This window comes from Taudactylus pleione, unplaced genomic scaffold, assembly GCF_031769625.1.
Source record: "Taudactylus pleione unplaced genomic scaffold, aTauple2 ptg000290l, whole genome shotgun sequence".
In the NCBI taxonomy this organism is placed as follows: Eukaryota; Metazoa; Chordata; class Amphibia; order Anura; family Myobatrachidae; genus Taudactylus; species Taudactylus pleione.
This window is the reverse complement of record NW_028284692.1, coordinates 1818882-1843240: the sequence shown is the minus strand read 5'-3', so window position 1 is coordinate 1843240 and position 24359 is coordinate 1818882. Positions and strand designations below refer to the sequence as shown.

At 40.3% G+C, this 24359-nt stretch overlaps 1 protein-coding gene and 1 non-coding gene across 2 annotated transcripts; both read right to left on the bottom strand.

Moving 5' to 3' along the window:
• Window positions 1-1054: 1054 nt before the first annotated feature.
• Window positions 1055-21411, bottom strand: MRPL38 (mitochondrial ribosomal protein L38). The gene is made up of 9 exons (XM_088482533.1): window positions 21238-21411; window positions 19418-19597; window positions 15269-15397; window positions 14012-14220; window positions 13859-13931; window positions 8843-8888; window positions 8600-8758; window positions 8362-8498; window positions 1055-2164 (listed from the first exon to the last, which is right to left on the bottom strand). Exons 1-9 carry the CDS (start codon window positions 21299-21301, stop codon window positions 2028-2030), a joined length of 1134 nt encoding a protein of 377 aa, XP_088338659.1. The 5' UTR covers window positions 21302-21411; the 3' UTR covers window positions 1055-2027.
• Window positions 5148-5308, bottom strand: LOC148511795 (U1 spliceosomal RNA). Its single transcript, XR_015880231.1, has one exon. It is a non-coding gene; the product is annotated as a U1 spliceosomal RNA (small nuclear RNA).
• Window positions 21412-24359: the final 2948 nt, after the last annotated feature.

The following is a 24359-nucleotide window of genomic DNA, read 5'->3' as shown; positions in this document are numbered from 1 at the left end:
GGTACACAGGAAAACTGACGTACAATGTACCACAACAGGCTGATATGTGCACAGTGATGCTCAATGGCTCTTAAGTCAATCAGATTGCCCGAGTGTTGCTGCACATTTGTGGTTCCAATTCCTCAGATCGGAGATTAATGAAGCTGATCATTGGGTCAATATTTAAAAAAATAAAACTGGTCTCATGTCCCACTATGGAAATATCTCTTTTGTTCTCCCTGGTAAAATTGGCTCTTTCTTTGTGATGCATTCTTCTCTTTGCATATTGGTTAATAGTGAGAAAGATAATGTGGCATTAGTATGGAAGTCTTTTAATGAAATGTTATTTTAAGAATGAGGGCTTTATATTGGCATGGGAGTCTCCATGCATTATATTCCCTCTTGGCGTTGTAAAGTAGTTTCAAGGTAAAACATTTTCTATTTTCATCCTTTGACAAGGGGCAGTTCAATATTAATGCCATGAGGTGGTGTAGCTGTTCAAGAATTAGTTACGAGGGAAAATTTGTAAAGAGTTTAAAGGGGTACAACCACAAAACCTGACTAGCTGCTACTGCAGACAAATAAAAGTAATATACAGGGGAATACCTGCTGTTTTATAGTCATAGAGGTAGAGTATGACACTCCCCATCCAGACCAGCTCTGATCGTTAGCAGGGTGATGTGTCCTGGTAATGGCCTCTGAAGTGATTGGATGAAGAGGAAAGAATTTCTGATCTGTACCATAAAGTATTAGATATGTATGGACCTAGGCTGGCCCAGCTATGCCTTCCAGGCAGTTTGACAGATTTGGTATAACAGGGTCACTTGATTGTATGCTGGCTCTGACTCATAACAGCGTTGCTGCAGAGTTGCTCCAGGTCCTATGTTCACCCTTTTAGGACTAGTGCAAAGCAATAAAAGGTATTTTGCATCTGGCAACACTGCAGTTACAGTCCCAGGTTCGATCTCACTTCTTCTGAGGGATCACCCACCTCAGCCGATCTCAAGAAGGTTGATAATCTTTAATCCTTGAAAGGACCAACAAGTACAGTATAATGCAGTGTAGTTTCAGTGCAGGTGAAGTTATATGTTTTTGCAATCAGAGAATAAAGCAGCTTGTGGTGTAACTGAATCAGGCCTTTGCTAGTTAAATGGTTTTATTATCTGGACAACAGTTTCAAAACAGTTATCAAGTTGGAATGTGTTTCATTTTATAAATATATTTTGTCATTTCAATTTTTTAAGTTTTTATTATCATTGGAATGTACTAATAAAACAGCATTTTTTTCCTTCTTAGTCTATGATAAACTGCATAGGCCTAAATCCCTATACAGTTTCTCACTTGGGCCAAGTTGGCAAAGAAGCATCAGTTCTCTTTATGAAATCAAAGCATTGGCATTAAGTGTTTAAATCAGCCCTGGCTAACCTGTGGCTCTCCAGCTGTTGTGAAAGCATGCCTTGCCAGAGTTTTGCTATTAGAGGATGCGAAAACACTGCCAGGGCATGTTGGGATGTGTAGTTTCACAAGGGCTAGAGAGCCAAAAGGCTGGCTATATAGTAGTCTAGAGTGACAATAGGTTAACCTATTGCTGACTAGTCAAACAGGTAAGAAGCAATCATCACACAATTGAGGACAGCTAATGAATTGTGTTAACGGACCATGGAATCTTCAGGACGGACCAAAGAAGGGATTACTCAATTGACCATACACACATTAAAAGGTGCATATATAAATTGCTTATTATTCTGTTATTTTTTTTTTTTTAAATAGATCTATATAAAATGTACAAAAACATAACGGTTGTCTCTGGGTGGCTTTCAGCTGTATGAATTTATGAATAATCACAACAGTTAATACCTATGATTTTAATGTAAAAGAATTTCTGGTGATTTTGTCTTTTATTGAGTTCCATGTTATGACTGCTAAATGCTCATATTGTACATGAATAGATTAATAGAAGATGCAGTGGGAAACTCCAGATTTACAGTGGCACAGAAGGAAAAAGTTCAACTATTGGAGCAAAAAAACCAACAAAAAAAAAACCTTTATCAGTAAATCCCATATGTCAGCTCATCAGAGTCCCGGTATCGGTCCAAATATCTTATGGGCTTGGCATATGGAAATTTCACTTGCTTTGGGTGGTAGACTGGTGGGAATTGGTGTTCAAAAATAGGTTCCTTCATGTCTGGTAGGAGAAAGGAAAAAGGATTACAAATTCACTATACAAGTGACTAAATAGGAAAAAAGGTGTCTGTAGTGATAATGAAGGAAGGGAGGGCATCATAAAGGAAAGTAAGCAAGAACATGATGTAGGAAGTCGACATAGCTGTGGCAACTTGACAAGTTAACAGAGGACTGCCCATGGTCTCATCAAACGTCTCTTTTGGATGCAGTGCTTTTTTACATCATGTTTAGTAGAGCTCATTTCATAAGCTCTGTTATCAGTACCAGTGTAGATTCATAGATTCCCAGATGTGTCAATGTACATAGAGCAGACTGTGTGGAGAGTAGCAGAGGAGAAAGTTCAATCAAGATGCTAGGTGCATTAACTCTGTGATTGGACAGGACGTAGAGGTTCTCTAACACTTAGAAATGATTAATGTTGTGACTGTTTTAGGCAACAATAATTGACAAAATCACTGAATATCCATAGGCGCAAGTTTGAAAATATCGACCATTTAAAAAAAATTGGATTTTGTTACTTACCAGTGAAATCACTTTCTCAGATTCCACAGGGGACACTGGAGATCAAGACACTGGGGTATAGATGAGTGGAGCTGGCACTTTAAATTTAGAAGTGTGAGTGACTCCTCCCCCTCTATCCCCCAGATAGAGAATTGGAGCCAAAGGAGAAGGAAACAGAATTAGAAGATATAATGGAGGAGAAGGAATCAAAACAACAAGACCGGCCAAAGCTGAATAGAAAAACACACAGAACAAAATATTGCATACAAAAGTAAACACAAACAATGGCAGATAAAAGCAGTGCTGGTATGGCATCCAGTGTCCCCAGTGGAATCAGAGAAAGGATTTTGGTACTTACCAGTAAAATCCCTATTTTCTCCTTCATCCACCAGGGGACACTGGAGATCAAGACACTGGAGACATTCCAAAGATTCCCATACCGGGTGGCAGAGCCCTGAATAACCCGTCAAACCCTGCAACCAACGAGATTCCAATGGCCGCAAAAGGTAAAAAAATGAAAATAGACACTAACGAAAATTGCAGACCGAGACCCTGAGCCTGCATGGCAGAACTAAAAGGCTGAGGCGCCACTACGTGCAGCCCAAAAAGAACCCACCGCGGAGTGGAAGCACAGAATAGAAAACCAGCGTAGGCCGGGTACTAGCAACTTACGCCTGTCGGATGACCAAATGGATCCATCTGGGTAATGTCTGCTAAGGAGGACAACCACGTTCAGCAGCATCATAAAACGGAAAAACAAGAAATCTGGACTTCCGCAATGCTGTAGTACAGCCACATAAGCCCCGAAGAGCCCGCACCAAGACAAGGTGAGGGAAAACTGAGACCTGTCCGACGACGACGACGAGGGACAAACTGAAACCAGTGGTGGAAAAAACCCCGCTCTGCACACCAGATGACATAAGAACACTGATTGCGAAGATAATATGCTGATCTAACTGGCTTTTGATCCCCGAACACAGTGGAAACCACAGAGTCTGGAACCTCGCTACATCTAAGATAGCGGCCTCAGTCACGCCATTAAATGCAACCGCTGTAAATCAGTGCAAATGAACGGACGTAGAAGCAGAAGGTCCGGGCGAAGAGGTAGTAGACAGGGATCCTTGACGAGCAGTTGGAGATCTGAAGGAGAGGAAAAAGGTACACGAGATTGTACCTCCAAGCACTGTCAGACTGTCTACTGCCGCTGCATGCGGGTCCCGAGTCCTGGAGCAGTACAGAGGAACCCAAGGAGTGTGCCTGGAGGCCATGAGAACTGTCTGGCCTGCCCCACCCTTTGACTAGCTGATGGAAAAATTGCCGGGTGAAGGGTCCATTCTCCTGAGCTCTGCCCACCGTAGAATGAGACTTGCTCACGCATTGCCATGTGGCTGCATGTCCCTCCAAAAGAGGAGGATGTACGAGACGGCAGTGGCGTGGTCCAACTGAACTTGAACTGGCCAATCCTCGAGAAGGGAGGTAGCTCCCAGAAGAGCATTGAAGATTACACTGAGTTCCAGCGCACTGATTGGTCAACTCATGTTGGCCCATCGACCCTGGAAGTTGTTGTCCAGAACAACCGTTAAACACCTAGAGTATGTCATCCAAGGTGAATCGGTCTAGCAAGGAGAGAACATTCAAAAAGAGATATTTGCGTAACAAAGTATTGGCAGACTGGGTTTATCCAACATAGAAGGATAGAGAACCAGCAGGAGATATAAACAAACTAACATGTAATAACAATGTAGTAGTTTATGTCCACTAGGTCCGTGCGAAACAGCGATGTACAAGGAAGTATTGAACAGGAAGGCACCATGGTGTAGACTGTAGAGCCAATAATATGAAAGGAGGTACCCTACAGGGACAGATGTCTGTCAGTACAGCTGTTAAAGTGTTCTGTCAGGAGCGTGCCATTGCACAGTGAGCTTGACACCTTTCTAAATGGATCTGAGACTAGAGCGGCCGCTTAGAAAACTAAACCCCTTACTTGCGAGCAACCACCTGGTCTCTTTGTAGACCTTTACTGACACGTGTTCGACGTTGCCAATAATCTCATGCAGATAGACCACCAATAGTTTCTGTAGGGTGTCTGAGATTGAATGCTTTATAAGTAGGTATTTTGACTGGAGTTGTGTCAGTAAAAGTCTTGCCCTGTGTAAAGAAACTTGTGGCTTTGTTAGTGGGAACATTTGTGGTCACCCCAGGATACCCGCAAAATTAGAATTCCTTATGCACTCACATGGGAGGAGAAAAGAAACTTAGATTAAAGGAAATGGTTCAGGGGAGAGACCAGACCATACAGTCTAGTATAGGGATATATGAAAACATATACTATACACTGGATAATGGAGACCTCTCAGAAGGAGGAACAGAGATGAAGATATACTCTAATTAATGCGTGGAGTGGACAGAGCAAACTCTTCTTCCATCTCCCAGTTCTAAAAATCCATTTAATATATGGCCCCCAGATAGGGCCATATCAGATTCAAGGGAAAGCACAAGCACAGTCCCCCACTATAACAATTATCCAGTAAAGTTTCCCACATCTGGGGAAATCGCAAGATCAGCACATCCAGAGTGCCATGGATGATCCTCACCCTGGTAGACCCACCTCGTGATCCTGGTATCTCCCCTGCCAGGATCTTAAACTGATAATAAAAAGGAATAGAGAACCTGAGCCAGAAACTGATGCACAGGGTAGTCTACACCCTCATCTTTTCTAGGAGAGATAGAGAGGCCGAGCAGTACAGTGCAACATAATACTGTGCAGCATCCGCTCTAGAAACAGAGCTGAATAATTATATAAAAATTCTTCAGTCTCATAAGGAAGATCTGAATATACTAGAAACCTGCATAAGCCCCTAGGCGAAGCCTGCACACTCCAATACATAGTGTAACCCTTACTACAAAACACAGGGGTACACATATAACCTTGTAAGGAGTACTGGCTGTGTGTACAGAAAGAGGACAGTGCCTGTGTCCCAGAAAAAGGAGGCATATCAGATATGAAACTGATAAGGACCATATTACACTTGTCCTATCCAAAGGCAAAAAAGCAATTGTGTATATAGAGGTAGTACTATTATTCACCCCCCCAATATGCAATTAAACATGCTGCATTAGCCCTAACTCAATGTTGCTTACAATTCTGTAGCTTATATAGGTATATTTTGACACAGACATTCAAGGAAACAGTGATAGGTTACTCAACAGTCTGCATATCATATTAAAGTAGAGCTGCTGCTGATGCTTCCTGTCAACAACATCTGACATTAGTGAGTATTGAACCCACAATCTCCTGAAGACAAGTACAGGGTATTGTGATAAACCTACAGTACCTGGAATTCCTAGTTGGACTCCCATCCAAATACTAACCAGGCCGGACCCGGATCATCTCCAAGATCAGACTAGATTGGACGCTCCTGTGGTGTGGCCGTAGGCCAAAAACCTGCAGCAATCCTGGGATAGGCAGTGTCAGATTTTGTCATCATATAACCCCACAGGGGCTGACAATCTTTTACACAGCCAATATAACAGCTCATCCATTGTGCCTGATCTCATTGTACTAATGCACTGGCTGCCAGAGCCATTAGTTCTAAAAAGACTCTGCAACTGCCTAACAATTAAGCAGGCAGAATGCTACAACTGCTTGCACTGGGGGTGGGGAGGCTGACTGAGCCCCCCCCCCCACTCAACAAGCCGCTAAATTGCATGCTTTAAATTAGGCCAGCGATGCGCTATACTGATACTGTCACGATGCCGAGGGCTAAGGTAGTGTTCAGCGTTGCAGCCAAAATGGCGGGCGTCCCACATGTAGGTGCGCACCTGCCAAAGAGATGGCCATTCCTAGTCCAGAATGTTGTGAAAATCAGAGCACAGTATGCATCTCTGCATATTGCAAAGAACATGCAGTGTAAAGTAACTACTGACCGGCAGATTAAGCACAGAGGGTGCAGGGAACACCCTGCACACTAATGACACGGCGCTACCGTACAATATCCTCTGATTGGGAGACACTGAAGCATGCCGACCTAGCTAACCACACTGCACTGGGCTGAAGGACTCAAGCGTAGCTCCGCCCCTTTCCTTCCAGTTAGTCGGGGGAAGGCAGTACACAGACCTCCCACCTTGCCGCCGAAGAGAAGTGGTCTGCGGAGACCCCACCCAGCCGCGAGCAGCTAAGGCAGGTCCCTGCTGCACATTGTCCCTGGGAAGCAGCTACATTCCCTTCTGTATATTGACCCTGACATCATCAGCGTGTCCAATGCCATTCCCTACCATCGAAGTGGGCATAGAGGGGGAACATAATCATGTGGAGAGCATAGCGAGCCACCGAGCCCGAAGCGTGGCAAGCGAAGTGTGACCGCGAGGGGACAACTTTATTTTTTTGCTGGACTGTGTGGGCAGGAACTGCACTTCCGCCCTCAGTTCACATCACTTCCAGGTACAATATCTGAAGGGGAACTAGTCTTTTCCATCTATGTTTCTATACCTCCCTGAGCTACTGTCAGGGTGCCAGGGACCCGGACACCCCAATTCTAAAACTGAGGCTTCTGGGTGACAGAGGGGGAGGAGTCACTCACACTTATAAATTTAAAGTGCCAGCTCCACTTATCCACCCGTCTATACCCCAGTGTCTTGACCTCCAGTGTCCCCTGGTGGATGAAGGAGAAACTTATTTTATTAATAAAAAATAAAATCCAACAATAATGTGCTCATTACTGCCTTAAAATCATTCCAATTCGGTGTCTTGTTCCAACTACTGACTGCAACCAGTAATAACCGGTATTAAGAGCCCTCCCTCCCTGAACATCTGCAGTTCTTAAAAAGGACTTTGTTCCTGCAAATAATTTCTTATAGGAATGTCTTCCCACTACTCGCTTGCTTCACTTAAAGCTGTCAGAAGACAATCTGAAAAAATAATATCAGGATCCTGTGTTTGACTTGGTGCAACAGAAGCCTCTTGCTGTGTGCAATTGTGTCACCACCTCCAGCAGCAAGAGAGGAGCCGGTATTAGTGGGCCTCTATCAGGAAATAATATGGAAAATATGGTGACAGCAGAGCGACAAGTATGCTAAGGTGCACTAAGTGTGGGTGTAACAGATCAAATACTATGGTCAAACATATGGACCCACGGTGTACTTCAAAGAAATAAAGTGCTGGTGCATATAAATATATATAAATTCTAAACAATTTATTTGGAAACACATAAATGAGAGGTAAAAAATAATAAAGTGGAAATAAAATATATAAATACAATTAATAAAATATAACCCTTTGTCAAAGGATTAAAACAAATAGACAAAATCAAAATGAGGTATCTGCTGCTGTCAATATTCCATATAGTTTAAAAAGAGAAACATTCCTTTCTAAAAAAAAAAATATATAAATAAAGGACAGCTTATCTAAGTGGAATGAACAGAGGTAGATTTATCATCAGTTCAAGACGCAAGATATGGTCACCCCCAACGCATTTTGGAAAAAAATATAATAAAAAAATATAATAAAAAAATTATATATATATATATATATATATATATATATATATATATATATATATATATATATATATATATATATATATACACACACACATATATACACACACACACACTTAAATAAAATAAAAAAATGGTAGTAGAGAAGTTGGATAGGTGAAAAAGGACACCAACCACAGTAGTAGGTTGTGATGTACTCACTTAGTAAATGGTGGAAAACATTGGTCACGCTATCATCCCATTTGCACTGGAAGAAGGCCAGCCCTGCTGGAGTCATCTTATCTTCGTACTTTCTGTAGAAATCCAACGTCCTAAAGGTTCTCATTTTAAGACTGTGACTGGGCATGAATAAAATTAAGATTTAAATAAAAAAAGGACAAGACAGACCACATATACCAAAATTAACAAGAAATTATATTGGGGGAGGGGTAGATTTTACCATGGGGTTGATCGTAACTCCTCCTTGAAATCAATGTGCTCTTCTTGCTTGAACAGGATAAATATGTGTCTATGGTATCCAGTGCCTTTGGCAGGAAATGCAGGAAAGTAGTGACAGACCTCATCTCCAGAAAGTAACCGATTTCCAGGAATGTTTCCTCTACATAAAAGAAGTGCAGATATAAAACGGGAGGACCTTTGCCTCATTACCACTGAGAATTATAAAGAACTGATAGGTACTCACACCAGCCAGTGCATATATTCAGAGTCAGTCTCCCTCAGGTGGCCATCTGTATATATACACAGCACAGAATTAAAGTTTACATTTGTGAAACATCTAGCATCAAAAATACCACCTGATTAAAAGACTATTGAAATTACAGTCTTCCAAAGGTCAATAGAAAGCGGTGTCTCTCACTAATCTAGTATTTCTACTATAATATCTTAGACATGGAATTTTCTGAAGCTCCTGTGACCATTCAAAGCTAATGTGGTGGAAGCTGTCTGACTTCCCGTAGTCTGATGAAGTTACTGACAGATTCTCGGCGAGAACATACAAACAATAAACATTGGAGGTCTACATTGAATAATCATGAATATTTATATCTCCAATAATCATGAATATTTATATCTTACTACTGCATGAAGTAAGATCTTACTAGCAGTGCAGACTACAGTATTAAACATAAAAAGCCTTACCAGATTGGAATATAAATCCAGATTATCAAAACACCATTTTTAAATGATTTAAAAATAGAATAGTAGATTCACACAATGAAAACTAGATTTCCATAGATGCTGATAAGCCAGTCTCCAAGCAATTTACTTTTTTCCCTCACAATTAACTTTATTGAAATTATTATTGTTTTTTTTTTTTTTTTTTTTTTAATACTGTAGTATGCACCGTGAGATACTTCAATTATTTTTATATGACAGTCAAATTGTTCCCACGGCAGCCATAACAGAGGTGAACTTCTTAGTAAAGCGGAGCAGAGAGGAAAAAGAAACACCCTCCGAAAGTTATTTAGTGTAACTTCTCCTTACCCCTTCAGCAAATTCCCTAAGCTGTGCTACAAAACAAACAGATAACACGGGTGGGAATATACTGCTGCAAAAGAATAATTTTGAGGAAAATAAAATAGTAATAATTTGACTGTTTAGTTTCCAACTCCATAAGTCATACCCAAGCAATATGATACATTATTCTCTTTATAACCAACAGTACAAATGCACATAATTGCAACAGACACTTTTTATTGAATAACTAGACTATTCCTTCCAAAATGAGACGATGAATTCAGAAGATAATGTCTGGTAAAGGGATGAGTTGATCACCTTATTGGAGGTTGCCAATGATCTTGGAGCATGTGCCTTTATAACTTATGGCACATTTGGCCTGATTCTGAGCTGGGAGCAAAGCAATAAAGAGCAAGTAACTGTGTACCTGGACAAACCAGGTTGCAATGCAAAATACCAGGGGTGCAAATACACTTATTGTTTTTGCATGCAGGGTGAATACTGGCTGCTTTTGCATGTAGCCAACAAATGCCGGACAGCTTTATTTTGACACTACAATTTAGTATGGAGTTTGGACACTCCCCTCTAACAACTAAATCTCTGCACATTCTATATATCTGTCCTACCTGCAGTGCAGCATCACTTTACCAAGGTGCAAAGTTACTTGCTTTTTTTTGCTTTACTCCAACCTCAGAATCAGGCCCCTTAGGTCTGTTCATCTTCCAAGCCTTCAAATTAAATTGTTTTGACCCATCTTGCAAGAATCTGATTAGATGGAGAATGACCTTAACAAGAACCTACAAATCAACTGTTTTCCCCCCATTTATTATTTCTGGAAAGCTATACAGAGGCTGCCTTGACCAGATACAGAGTATGCGATTGTATGGCTTTATTACTGGTTGGTTGCGGACATGGGAAAGGACATTTGAGTTCCTGATGATATGATATGAAAAGTAGAAACTACCATTGGAAGAAAAGTAGGATAGTTTACAACACTACATCATCCTTATATCTCTCACGAATACATATAGATAGATATGCTAATAAAGGCGTGATAAAAGAGGCTTGATTCTCTTTACAGTCTGCTAGAATCGGGTTATAAATTCCCGGTGGACACTTGAACTTTCAGGCTAGTGAAAGCAAGATCCTTGTCTAATCCTTCCTGGGAAACAAATCCAGAGTATGTGAAATAGTAGAAGAGGAAAACAATATCTTCAAAATTCAGGAAGTGCTTTAATTACTTTGGCAGAGACTTCTTTGCTTTTGAGCAATGATCGCTTAATCTGCACATCTGCAAACACAGAGTATTTGGATTGGGATGCAGAAATGGTACCTGATGCAGTACTGACAGAGGGAAAGGCTGCTCCAGCAACATTCCTAAAGATATTGAAAGCCACAGACAGTGTTGCCAGAAAAAAAGTACAGCTTCTGCCGCTTCTCTTTGGGCCATATCCAATTATATGCAAAAAAAAAAAAAAAGCTGCAATTTCGCAATAGGTTTTCACATATGGGAACTTTTCACGCAAAATGTGTACATCGCTATCCAATTGCCACACGTGCAAAATCTCCATAGACAAAAACCAGCAAACTGTTTTCACCATCTCAGAGCAGGTGAAAACCCTTTGGACACCTCCCCTAATGACAAATTAGCCAAAAATATTGTTTTTCAATTAGCTTAATTTGGACAATAATTCCGTGAATTTTGTGGAGAAAAAAAAAAAAACAAAGTGATGGAAAATGGGTTTAAAGTAGTGGGTTTGTTTTTTGGGGGGCTGTATGGATGGGACATGCATTTTAAACATTGCAGGTGGCTGCACCAGGTGTATTTAACATTTTTTATGCACTTTTATGACACAAAAATATACTTGCAGCCATTTTAATATATCTCCAATTTAACTACTGCATTTATTTTTCCTAAAAATTATTGCTATCGTTTTTCCCGTTAGAGAAAAAAAAAGCATATAACAGCAATTTGACCCAAATGAAGATCCCCAATTCCTTGGATTATTGTCACGAATACACTTTTACTCTTAGTTTGACTTTGTTGGGGGTACAGGCAGATTTTTCCATTTTCATATATAACACATTGAGAAGTTTCTGGTTCGCGTGTTTTGCAAGGGGACTGTATGAAAACTGGCACATTCGGGACAAAGGGTGTGAAAACTTAACGTTTTCGCATCTAATTGGATATGCCCCTTCAGTTGACACACAGTGCGGCCACTAAGTGGAAAAGGAGGAAATGTACCGGGAATAGAATTCCATGGAATGGTATTCCCTTACCTTGGTGTTTGAGGAGGTCATCATTCAAGTTGAATTTTGTCCTAGGAGTTGAAATACTGTCATGTGTAAAGCCCATTCTCCTCTATGGACTTGATGTTGACTGAGCTCTATCTTTTTGTCTTTGCCCGCTACAGGAAATGCAGAGCTATATACCAAATTACTTTATGCTTAAGACATAATTGTTAAATCTTTCGTCACCACGGTCCTGCTTCTTCTGCCACATTTATCAAAGCAACTACTGCCCAGTTGTCAGAAAATAACATAGCCTGAGATGAATAGGTCTTGAGAACTTGTAAATGCTGATTTGCATTCCGTATTGCCCTCATTTCCAGGATGTCTGTATGCAGATAGTTTTTGTTCTGTAAAAGCCCTATTTTTGGAAGTGGGGTCTGTGTGTGGGGGCACATACTAGTCTGGTCTTAAGTGAAGCGCTCCCTGATATCTTAGTTTTGGATCTCGCCTCCATCGCTAGGATTTCTTTGTTGCATTTGATATTGACAAGAAAGGAAAAAAAATCTCCATCAAATGAAGTGTGGTGAAAAAAATTATTTTTGGATTGTGGGTCCACCACCAATGGCTGCAACCCTGGCGACTACTGATAGTCATACTTTTCGCTTTTGTACCCTTATATAGTCATAGCCACATGGGATTTAATAATAATTGCCCCTTTAGAAGTTTCATAAAGAAAATTCAACTTTTCTATCCATACAATCCTTAATCCTGTAATGGAATAGTTGCCTAGTTAGACAAACTGGCTGTGGCTACATCAGTTTTAAGCACTGATCACTGTTTAGAAGCATCTTTATGATGAAGGGGATACATATTGTTACATCTTAAGATCCAACAGTTTCTGCCGTTTCTCTGATGATTCCCAAGAAGTTGATGCTAGGGCATCATCTATCCCCCATGTGATGTTTAGCGTAAAATATTTATATCTTCAGGATTAAAATACCTTGTCCCATCCCCAATTTTCTACAGACTCATTACTTAATGACCAATTAAGAGAACTTAGGGACTTGCTGGTACCTCAAGGGCACTTATTGATTTGGGTCACTTCTGCCACAGCATATTAATTCAGTCCTCATTAGATGCAAACTTGTCCTCCACTGACATCACTGTGTGGGAAATTTGTGCAATTTGTTCTGGAGAATGAACCGGGGGTGTCTTTGAGCCTTGGAAAACAATCCTCATATAAAGGCCCCACTTAAGTTTATTACATGCTGCACAGATACATACACAATCAGGAGTCCCTTCACCTAAAACACAAAAGGAAAGCGCAGCAATACACAACACTATATTCACATCAACGTGCCTTACTCGGCTGAGAGATGAGAAGAAAAAAGGAATGGAAGAAAAACGTTAAGAGGTAGTTTTTAGAAGTGGAGTTGCTGCACATAGCAACCAATAAGATTCTAGATATTATCTTCTAGAAGGTGCTAGATAAAGGATAATCAGAATCTGATTGGTTGCTATGGGCAACAATTTCACTTTTACAAACTCTCACTTTAGTAAGTATTCCTAAGATGTTTGCTAATTTGTGAATTTATGAGATTTAAAATGAAAATAACAAAATAAAAAAAAATGATATGCCATTGTCATTTGTGAGCTGGTTGTACATTCATTTTAAGAACACAGATTAAGGTGGCCATGTCAGAGACACACTGCGGCATCCATTTTGTGGGTTGAATTAAAGTACCTCAAAAAAGTAAGTCAGGGATTTTGAATATCTGTCAGACATTTCCTCAATGAAATCACCAGCACCTAGCAAAGTATAGGCTGCATACTGGTCCATCCAACAAAATGGATGTGGCCATGATAAGGTTTGATTATTTTTTTTAATATCCACACAATAAATCGAAACATTAGAGAAACTAGGGTATTTATATTAAAGGATGATGCAATCATATTAATTATCCTCGATAATCTTTGAGTGTGCTCTGAAAAAGAACGCCCTCCAACTGACCTGGATTAGTAAGTAGTAGAGTCCACAGGGAGCCTTCCTCTGCCTCAAACATCACCTCCGGGGCCAGTGTAGTCTACAACAATGCAACAAACCGGTTAGAATACTTGCCTTTTGTTAGGCTCTGGTGTAAAATCAATACAGCTGGACACTAACCTCTGATGGAGTCACCACATTCCCATAGTAGATGGGCATCACCATATCTTCTCCTGTATTGTACTGAATACTCAGTGCGACTCTAGGAACAAATGTGGCCTCTCCAAAAAGATCCTTATACACTCCATAATGCTCTGCCACTTTTTCTATGTGTATAGGACCACATGTCCGTTCCCACTCTGCCCGCACTTCATCCAAGGGAACCTGCACTGCATTATATATAGTCTTTTATAATAGAGCAAAATATCCACATATGTAACATAGAACTACTTAAAACTATTACGTGGCTATCACTTTTAAGTACACAGGTATGGGATCTATTTTTCTGGAATGCGTGGAATTGTGGTGTTCCAGATAACAGTATAACTGTAATTTGGAGCACCATGCTAGTAAACATTTAAAAATATCCCTTTGTAATGTTCCTGCTGGACTGCGGGCCTGGAGTCTCTGCACGTACCGAATAGGGGGTCATGCCTGACCATGGAGGAGCGTGTCCTTATGAAATGCCCTCAATTGGTCACACATGGGGGTATGCCCAGCACGTATGGAGCATCTATTCACTGGCGGAGAACGGTCACCGAAATTTTCCCACCATGGGACACTGCAGCCTGTGGGTGTGGGCTGTTGTAGAGGGCACTACTAAAAGGGCAGGGTGCATTTTGCCCCTTTAAAACAGAAGATGCGATGCCCCGCTAGAAAAAAAAAAAAACTAGCGGGAACACTACCTTGGTTTCTATTTACTTTCCTTGATATTCCCCTTCTCATTACATTATTTAGCAGAATATTTAGAGAATATGTCCGAGTGTTTGAAAATAAATAACCACAGCATCAAACTTTGTGGATAAAGTATTTCCGCATAAGAGCTCCCATCCATGTGCAATATACAGATGTGTCCTCATACACTATTGCTGTAGTCACACAAAACAGCCCTTCTCAGTGAGCCAGGTCCTGACCAAAAATACGTCTTAGTCGAAAACAAATGCAACAAACAGCTTCAGGAGACTGCACTGATTTATTTGATATTCGACACTTGCTACAATGCAATACAATGCTACGGTGCTCCATTTACAGACTCCTGGTAAGTCTTTAGTTGCTAAAATGCAATTGCATCAAAAAAAAAAAAGACTCTTTGCGCAAGCAGTGTTGTATGGGGGTAACTCGCTCCAGGCATCTCGCACCGTATGGCGTATTGAGGCTTTGTGTATAAAGACATCTGTACATGTGTGAAAAATAAAAAAGCAAAGTCAGATAACGTACATGTGCGGTTGCGTGATGCTCTTTCTAGCTCTGGATTGCTGTGGTTGGCCTTCAAGATCTGCTTCCGAGCCTTCATCATTTCACTTGCAGAAGGTGATAGATAGGGAATTCCAATGTCAACCTTCTCATCTGAAATAAAATGTTACTTTTCTTTCCCTTCCTTTATTATACGCTAAAGGAGAACAGACTAAGGAAATTTGTATATACCAAAGTAAACTGTGACAACAAGAAATGCCTCAATTTCAATACAATAATAAAAACATGACTCCTTAAACCATATATTTCTTTTAGAACTACTGATGTAGCGGAAATCAAAACTACCTCTTGCTATACACAAATTATTTCAAAACACAGGTAATATAGTTTTATGTAGATTGACTTTTATATTTTTAAATTGTTGAGTTAAGAACTTCATTAATTTATCCCAGGCACCAATAATGAAAGTCTGCGTTTATTGGGTTATTATTGTAATTTATTTGTAGTGCCACATTATTGGTTTCTGGTTGCTAATATGCTTATCTATTCTACTAACATGGTTTAAGCCCTAAAATCTTTAGCAAAAGCAATAGTCTGAGAATAACCTGATCGCTGCCAGATAGGGTGACATAATTAATAAAATAAATACAATATATTTTGCTCTTGTTTTGGAGAGTTAATATAATGTGTTCTTTATTTATCCAAATATTTTTCATTTTGTCTATCTATGTTAAATAATAAGTAAAACATAAATAAATAATAAAGAGAACATAATATGCTTGTTTTCTGAAGTCAGGGTACAAATTAATAAAACATTTTCTTATATGTATTGATGTGTAATTTTTTGCATATGTATTTAAGTGTAATACCTATTTTCAGTGAGAAATAAATTGAGACGTAAGTTTGAATTTTTATCTTTAGAATGGTTTAAAAGTACATTTCTTACACCATTGTGCTCTCCGATCCTCGCTTTAGGGATGACCATGGGGTTATCTGCCATTAGAGGTTAATGTGCTTTAGAGATAATTAGATGAACTTTGTGCATGTTAGAAGAATATGATCTGGAAAGACTTAAGAAATGTTTTGTTGCAACTATAATGTGAAAGTTAAAATTTTTTAAGTCTTGTTGCTGCCGCACCAGGCAGCTTATAATGAATGGAACACAATATATTCCGTTTTTAGATTATAGATGATTGATTTAGAAGATTACCTTATATAAAAAAAAATAATAAAAAATTTGGATGTAACATCCCACTTTTACGAGACACAAGCACCTCTTTGGGGGAAATGTAATAGCCTGCGTCTTGCAGGCATCAGCAGGCTCTTAATTAATTGCCACTTTAAAACACTAGGAAGACTTGCTACCTATTGTTCCAAAGTGACAATTAAGAGGCAAAAAACAGTTTGGTTTTGCATTTTAAATGATTGCCACTTTCAAAACATCGGGCACTCGCCTGAATCGGAATCCGATCTCTGCAAGACGCAGGCTATTACATTTTCCCCTTTGCCTTTTTTTTTTTTCTATAACTTAGAACAGATCTAAACATAATATAAATTTTGTGTACCATGAACCAGGCAGAAAAAGTAACCAGTGATTTTCTATAATTTTAATCTTACATTTTTTATTTTTATTTTTCAAATTCTTTAATCATTGTTTAAGATTTTCATAACTGCAACATTTTTTTTTATTAGTTGTAGGAATGTATGTAATAATGCAAAGTAAGAAGGTGTAATTTGGATGAAGATAAAGTGATCGGAGATAAAGTACTAGCCAAACACCTCCAAAATGTCATGTTACAGGATGTGTTTGAAAAATGACAATTAGGAGCTGATTGGTTGGTATAGCGTTCCCGCTAGGCTGTTTTAGTGGGGCGCGGCGCCCTGCCCTCCTTCTGGAGGGCAAAAAGCACCCTGCCCTCCAGGAGGAGGGCAAAAAGCGCCCTGCCCTCACAGCCTGCGGGTGCAGTCTTCACTGCAGGTGCGTCCCGCGGGTGGAGAAATGTGTGGTGACCCGGTCACCGCCGGAGAATAGACGCCGGGCGCATGCGCCCGGCATCTATTCTCCCTGTCTGCAGCGCTTGGGGGCTGCCCGGCGTGTCCGTAAGTGCCGGGCACGCCCCCAAGTATAACGAAAAAGGGGATGCATCTTATAGACACGCCCCTTTTTATGTCCACGCCCCCTTTTCGTACGCGCGCACAAAGTTGCCCTCTCTAGCTCTGGCGCCCTGCCTGCCGCCGGAGCTAGAGTGAACACTATGGTACTTTATCTCCATTGAAGAAGGCTTAGTAAATAGACATATTTCTCAAAGAGAGTGCTTAATTATAATATTTATGTAAAGATTTAAAAACAACAATAAAAACACCATCATTGCGAGTGATGTGATGAATTGATACATTGTTTCTCTGTACTCCTAATAACACTAAGGGAGTTTGTCTTATTTATGTATTGAAAATTGTTTTAACATGAATGTTTTCTAATGATGGTATTTTTATTCTGTGTTATTTTTAAATCTTTAAATAAATATTATAATTAAGCGCTCTCTTTGAGATATATATTTTATATATCTTTTAGTGCATGTTTAAGCAAACAAGTGCTTTAATTGGGAGCTGCTTTTTTTTGTCAAGTGATCATTGAGATTTGGAAAAATTACGTATTAATATCTGTGCGCCTGAATTTACATTAGTATATTTAGTAAATAGACCCCATAATCACACATTTAAGAATACTTCAAAAAAAACAATAAACAAATCAACAGTTGTCTGTTACTATGTGAGATATAGCCCCAGAAACACAACATGGATTCTGATCAATTTTAAATTGATTAAAATTGACCTTTAGTAAATATACCCTTAGTCTGGATATTTTTGACAGCATCTCCTATTTGAAATGGATTGTATCAGAATGTACTTATGCTGGGTACACACTGGCAGATATATTGGCCGATCAACTGATCGGCCAATATATCGGATGCCTGTTGGCCAGTGTGTGCCAGCGATATGTCTGCGAACGCCGTCGTTCAGACATATCACGTCGGCTTTGCTGCACAGCCGATGCTCAATATAACTGCAGATATATTGAGGTGTCGTGTATATGGGCGGTCAGCAGGGGCCACGGGGAGGCCAGTGGGACCCGCGGCAAGATGATAGATGATGGTTGCTCAGTTTGTATGAACAACCATCATCTGCAGATCACTCGATCTGAAGATATATCTGTTTGGTGTGTACCCAGCATTAGTTTCAGTTAGTTTTATTTGTTCCTTTTCAGTGAAAAGGTAAGTATACAGAAACTAGACAGATTTCTATCAAGAATCTACCTCAACTAGTACGATTGACACAATAAAAAAAGCTATCATTCTAAGCTTTTAAAAATACACGTTCTATTACTTTTGATTTGGACATAGAGGATGTGCCACAGAGAAATGCAATATTATTGCTCTGGACTAACATTCAGGTTCCAGGGAAAATATACAACTATTTTGCATTGCAAGTTGAATTGTGGAATTTTTAATTCCTAGGTATGGCAGAATCGGGGTATGGCTTTTAAATCACATGGTTTTTATCTTGCCCCTATATTGTAAGCAAGGAACTATATCCTGTGGGTACATTTATATAAAGGGTTCATTTGTTGGAAAGGTATATGTTTTATAGATTGTGCGAGTTAATAAGATTCTGCTTGATTAATCAAACATTTTATCTAAATTCTATCAAAAATTAAAAATGTTTACTTTTTTTTTTTTTTTTCTTCATGGATATAGCACTGTCTATAGTTTATTTTGTAGTTAATTGCTTTTTTGTTCTCCTCACCTAGGGGTTAGAATTGTACACTTTACACCAGTTACTTCTGGGAGAGGTGTATCAAAACTTCTAAAAGGGACAAGTAGAAAAATAGCCCATATCAACCAAACGACATGGACGTTGGTTCGATATGACATTTATAATGTCGACACCAGCGTGTAGACATACCATTTTTTGCATACTTTAGCCTAATCCTAAAATATGCTATTGACATTCTGGTGTTGACATCAAGAACATGTAGTCATTTGTGAATGTCGACCCAACTCGACAATCTGACTGTTGGCATTCTGACCAGATACCATACAAATAAGTCCTTTTATCACTATCAATGCATAGTCCCACAGGAAATGTACATTTGGCTTAACCATTATATATTACCTTTCTCAACCTGCAGAAACTGTCTGTATGTTCTCCACCAGAACTTCTTCGTGCTCTCTGCATCAGCTCGTTTGTAATATTTGATGAAGCTGCGATATTTATTCAAGGCGTCCAAGTCCTTACCCTCAAACCGGTCATTGGGAAAAGGGCCTAGAGGAGCAGCTCGTCGGCATAAAGCAGCTATAGGTATAAGAGTAGTTATTAAATTCCAGATTTTCACTTGTCACACTCATTTCCAGATTATTCCAAAGAAACCTTGCATACAGTCCACCTTTAAAAACATTCACATCAGTCCCTACCCCAGTGGAACTTACAATCTATTGAGTCTATTTATCAAGTAGTGAAAGTGGACCACCGGAGAAGTTTCCATAGCAACCAATCAGCTCCTACCTATTATTTTATAGACTGTACTTGATAAATGCTACTTCAAAGCTGATTGGTTGCTATGGGCAACTTCTCCACTGGTCCACTGCTTGATAAATAGACACCTATATCTACTCATGCACAGATTACTCTAAATATAGATTCTTTTAAACTTCTAATTATTCTCATCCTGCCTTTATAGTTTTCCCCATTTCCACTGGCTACAAGAATTACATATTTTCTGTACAAGGAGAGAAAACATCTAGCACAGAAAACACTTCACACTGCTCCGTGCCCACAGTTCCTCTTAATAATACTTAGAAAGTGCATGTTTGCTGGACCTAAATGGAAGGGTTTGGGCAGAATAATAGTTGGAACAAGGAAAAATGCGTGTGTTGCATGCATATTCGCCTATTTCTGTGACCTCCATTCCAGGAGATCCCAGAAAGGAAGTCCAAAAAGTAAGCGCAGGAGCTGTGGTTGTGAATTGCAGCAAATTCCCTATACACTTTGCTAGGAAAGTGGGCGGAATCCAGGATGGTTTTCTGTTCTCCTGAGAGTACTGTCCGAAACTCGGGAGTCTCCCTGACATGCCAGGAGAGTAAGCAAGTATGGCTATTGGACCAGACATGGTCACTGCATTTATTCTAGATTGTTGCCAATTATTTTATGGCTGCCACTTAACTACTCCAGTGCCTCATATCAAGAGAACATAGGAGCACAGCTGCAGAAAGCTACAGTGCAGTATGGTGGCCCTGCTGCACCGCAGCATTTGTAAAAAGAGACACTTTTTGTACATACATGAAAATATATTCAAGTACATTAGTACAAGAAGCCCAATCTGCTCAGTTGTCATCTTATCGTTATCCCATCCTTAACCCTGGACAATATTGTATCAATCATTTAAAATGAGAAAAAAAAATAGAAGTTGTCAAAGTTTACGTCACAGGCTGTTAACATTAAAAAACTACATTTAAAAAGGAAAATTCTAAGCAACTTGAGCAGAAGTTTATAAATTAGAGGTAGACAGACTAAAGTTAAAGTGTATGTAATGTGTATTTGAAGTTTACTCACAAGCTGACTACTTATTGTTATATATATATATATATTTTTTGTAGAATGGATTATTTAAGTTACTAGGACAACTTTCCCGCCCCCACTTTCCATGTCACATATTATCCTTCTCAATCTCTCTTCTTGAACACAATAATGTATAAATCAGGCAGGTGTAACAGATGTGCAGACGCCACCTCTTCCTTAACTAGATCTGCCCCATATACAGGAGATCAGTGTGTGATGTCTTCCTATAGGGGAATGTAATGAATGGTCTGCATAAACACGAACACTGGTGTCCTGGATACCTTTCACTGCACTATGCGCTTCATGGTTATAAATCCTGCAAAGTAACATCACTGTACAACACCATACTATCATTAACTAATGTCCCATATTATTACCAGCAGTGCTCAGCGACCTTCCAGTCACCGGCCTCATCACAGCCCTCACCAAGGGCGCTGCCATCTTGCCTAGCCCTGTCACCACCGCAGCCGCTTATCTGCCGTCAGAGCAGATGGGCGGAGCTAGGGCTCACGCGTGCAGGAGCTGATCCTCTTCCTCTGCGAAATGGTGGTGACGTCAGGCACGAGGGTCGGGTTTGCCCTCAGGGCGGACGCTGCGCCTGCGTAACGTATGACGTTGGACAACATGGGAGTGGTCACGTAGACTCGCGTTACTAAATAGATATACATCTACTGAAGGGGATCTATCCACTATCGGACTTATGTCTGCTGTCTTGCAGAGCATTAGTATTATTTAGTTCTTTTATTCATTCATTATTCTGCACTACAGCACACAGTCAGCGCAGTGGTCAGTTAAGGCAGCTGACAATCATCCAATTGAGATTTATTTTAAACGTCTTCATGTAAGACATCAGTTAGGCATAAAATCAGGATGATTGCCTGCAGTTCCCATTCACAGCTCTAGATGTCACTATTTTAACGTCATCTGAGAGTTAACAAACAGCAAACACATCAGGCTTTTAAATAATATATTTATAAGCAAAAAAAAGTTATAACATTTATATATCATATCTGCACTGGTTTATAATATCAACAAGGTTCTATAATTAAATAAGAAAAACCAGTATCTTAATATCAATATTGAAACCAGGTATTGTTTTCTATGTGTTTACAGTAGAAAGATAGCTATATCTATTTTATTTATGTTGGAGATATTTATACCTGGGACTGCTTTCTATATGTTTCCAGTGGGAAGATGGATGTATCTTTTTAATTTACGTGGAATAATCGAATTTTAAGCGAATATATGTATACCTGGGAATGTTTTCTATGTGTTTCCTGTAGGAAGATGGCCATTTCTTTTTTTTCTATTTACGTGGGATGATCAAATTTTAAGCACCTGATTCAGAGCCGCTCGTAAGCGGCCGCTCGTTCGCTCTGAGCGATGTTCGCACAACTGCGCATGCGTATGGGTCGTAATGCGCATGCGCAAACCAGTCATTGCAGTCGGAAATCGTGCGCTCGCAAAACAGCGAGGGGATGCTAATTTGATTGACAGAATGTACCGTTTGTGGGTGGTAACAGGGGAAGGTGCTTGAAAACGGGGGAGTGGAGATCCGAACGCAGGCGTGCCAAACGGTCAATAGGGCGTTTAATGGGAGTGCATAATTAGTAAAGGAGCGTCATCGACCACGTCACTTGGTTGTCTTTTAGCCGGAACTGCTCGCAGTGATAGCTGTAAGAAAAACCTACCACAAGCACTGCGAGCAGTTCAGATGCCTTTCAATGTACCCAATTAACCTAATAAATAGCGGAGATGAACGGCAAAGGGGCGTTTTTACAAAATAGCAAGCGCATTTTTTTCGTTCGCTCACTCAGACATAGAGGCGTCAACAAACCGCAAAGAGCGAGCGCTCAATTTAAATAGCCGGCCCCTTTTTTAGAACGACCGTCCGCAAATAGCGTCCGGCTCTGAATCAGGCCCTGTGTTCTATGTGTATCCAGTGGGAAGATGGCTGTATCTTTTTTTATTTATGTGGGAGATCGTGTTTTAAGCGCAGATATGTATACCTGGGACTGCTTTTTATATGTTTCTAGTGGGAAGTTGGATGATCACATTTTAAGCGCATATATTTATACAGGAAACTGCTTTCTATATGTTTCCAGTGGGAAGATGCTTATATCTTTTATATTTACGTGTGATTATCACGTTTTAAGCCATATATGTATACCTGTTTTCTATGTTTCCAGTGGGCAGATGGCATACCTGCGGTAATCCAAAATTGGGCGCAAGTTAAATGAGGTTTTTCACCTCTTTAAACCTTGTGACCAAATGAATTACCCCCATGGAGTCAATTTTAGATGTAAAGTGTATGGCAAAGTCAAGGACAGAGAGTGAGGAGGGTGCAAATAAGGGTTTTGAAAGAGACAACAGGGGTCTATTTATTAAGATATGCGCAATAGAAGTGTTACTTATCATTATAGATCGCATCACTTCGATGTGATCTATAGTTTTGATAAGTAGCAAATTCATGTATACCTGGCTTTCAAAGCGGAGCAGCATATCCACATTCGGCGGTCGGTTTTCTCTTTTCTTTTTCTTTGTGTCTTTGGGTTTTTGTCCTCTTCCATGGATCTGCGCATGCTCTGGGTCACCTTGTCTGCAGCGGCAGTAGCATTGATGGTGGGGGCAGCGGGCAGACTGGATGGAGGTCCAGGCTAGGGGAGGAACTGTGGGGGGGGGGTACTACCTATCTACACTACCTCCCTGATCCCTCCATTCTCACCATTACCTATCTACACTACCTCCCTGACCCCTCCATACTCACCACTACCTATCTGCACTACCTCCCTGATTCTTCCATTCTCACCACTACCTACCTGAACTACTCCCTGCCCCCTCCATACTCAGCACTATCTATTTGCACTACCCCTGATCCTGCAGTACTCACTGCTACCTATCTGCACTACCCTTGACCCTGCAGTACTCACTGCTACCTATCTGCACTACTCCCTGACCCATCCATACTCACCACTACCTATCTGCACTATCTCCCTGACCCATCCATACTCACCACTACCTCTCTGCACTAGCCTATCTCTGAGTTTTCATTCTAAGATGCCATGAGTGCTGTACATTCTTTTTGTGAGGGAACCGGCAGCAGGTAAACATTGTTATTGGGAGTTCCAGATCAAGGACGGATATATATATAGATATAGATAGACACCCCCTCCAGTGACTGGCCACACCCCTTTGTGGGCCTCTATTATTGCATTCCCCTGTGGGCCCTTCATGATCCAGTCTGCCACTGGTGCCTTCTCCATTTGCCAGGCGCTAGCTGAGATTTTGTTACTAGCGGACACCCGGCGGCTCCCTCTCAGCAGCCTGATGCTGGAGCTCACTCCTGAGCTTCACCTTCCAGCTCCCGCAGTGTGTGTAGGGAGAGATGTCATGACGTCACTCCCATAGTGCCGAGCGCGAGGAGAGGTCAGACAGGAGCAGGGTTTCAGGCAAGTATAGTGTATCTGTGTGTCATTATGTGTAAGTGGCATTATTACTG

Bases quoted from the DNA above. Each gene is read 5' to 3' on its own strand.
- MRPL38 (XM_088482533.1), bottom strand. From the start codon at position 21,301: ATGGCAGCGCCCTTGGTGAGGGCTGTGATGAGGCCGGTGACTGGAAGG. The intron at 19,598-21,237 runs GTAATAATATGG...TTATACCTATAG, and splicing joins AAGGTCGCTGAGCACTGCTG to CTGCTTTATGCCGACGAGCT. The intron at 14,221-15,268 runs GTACGTTATCTG...TATATAATGCAG, and splicing joins AGCATCACGCAACCGCACAT to TGCAGGTTCCCTTGGATGAA.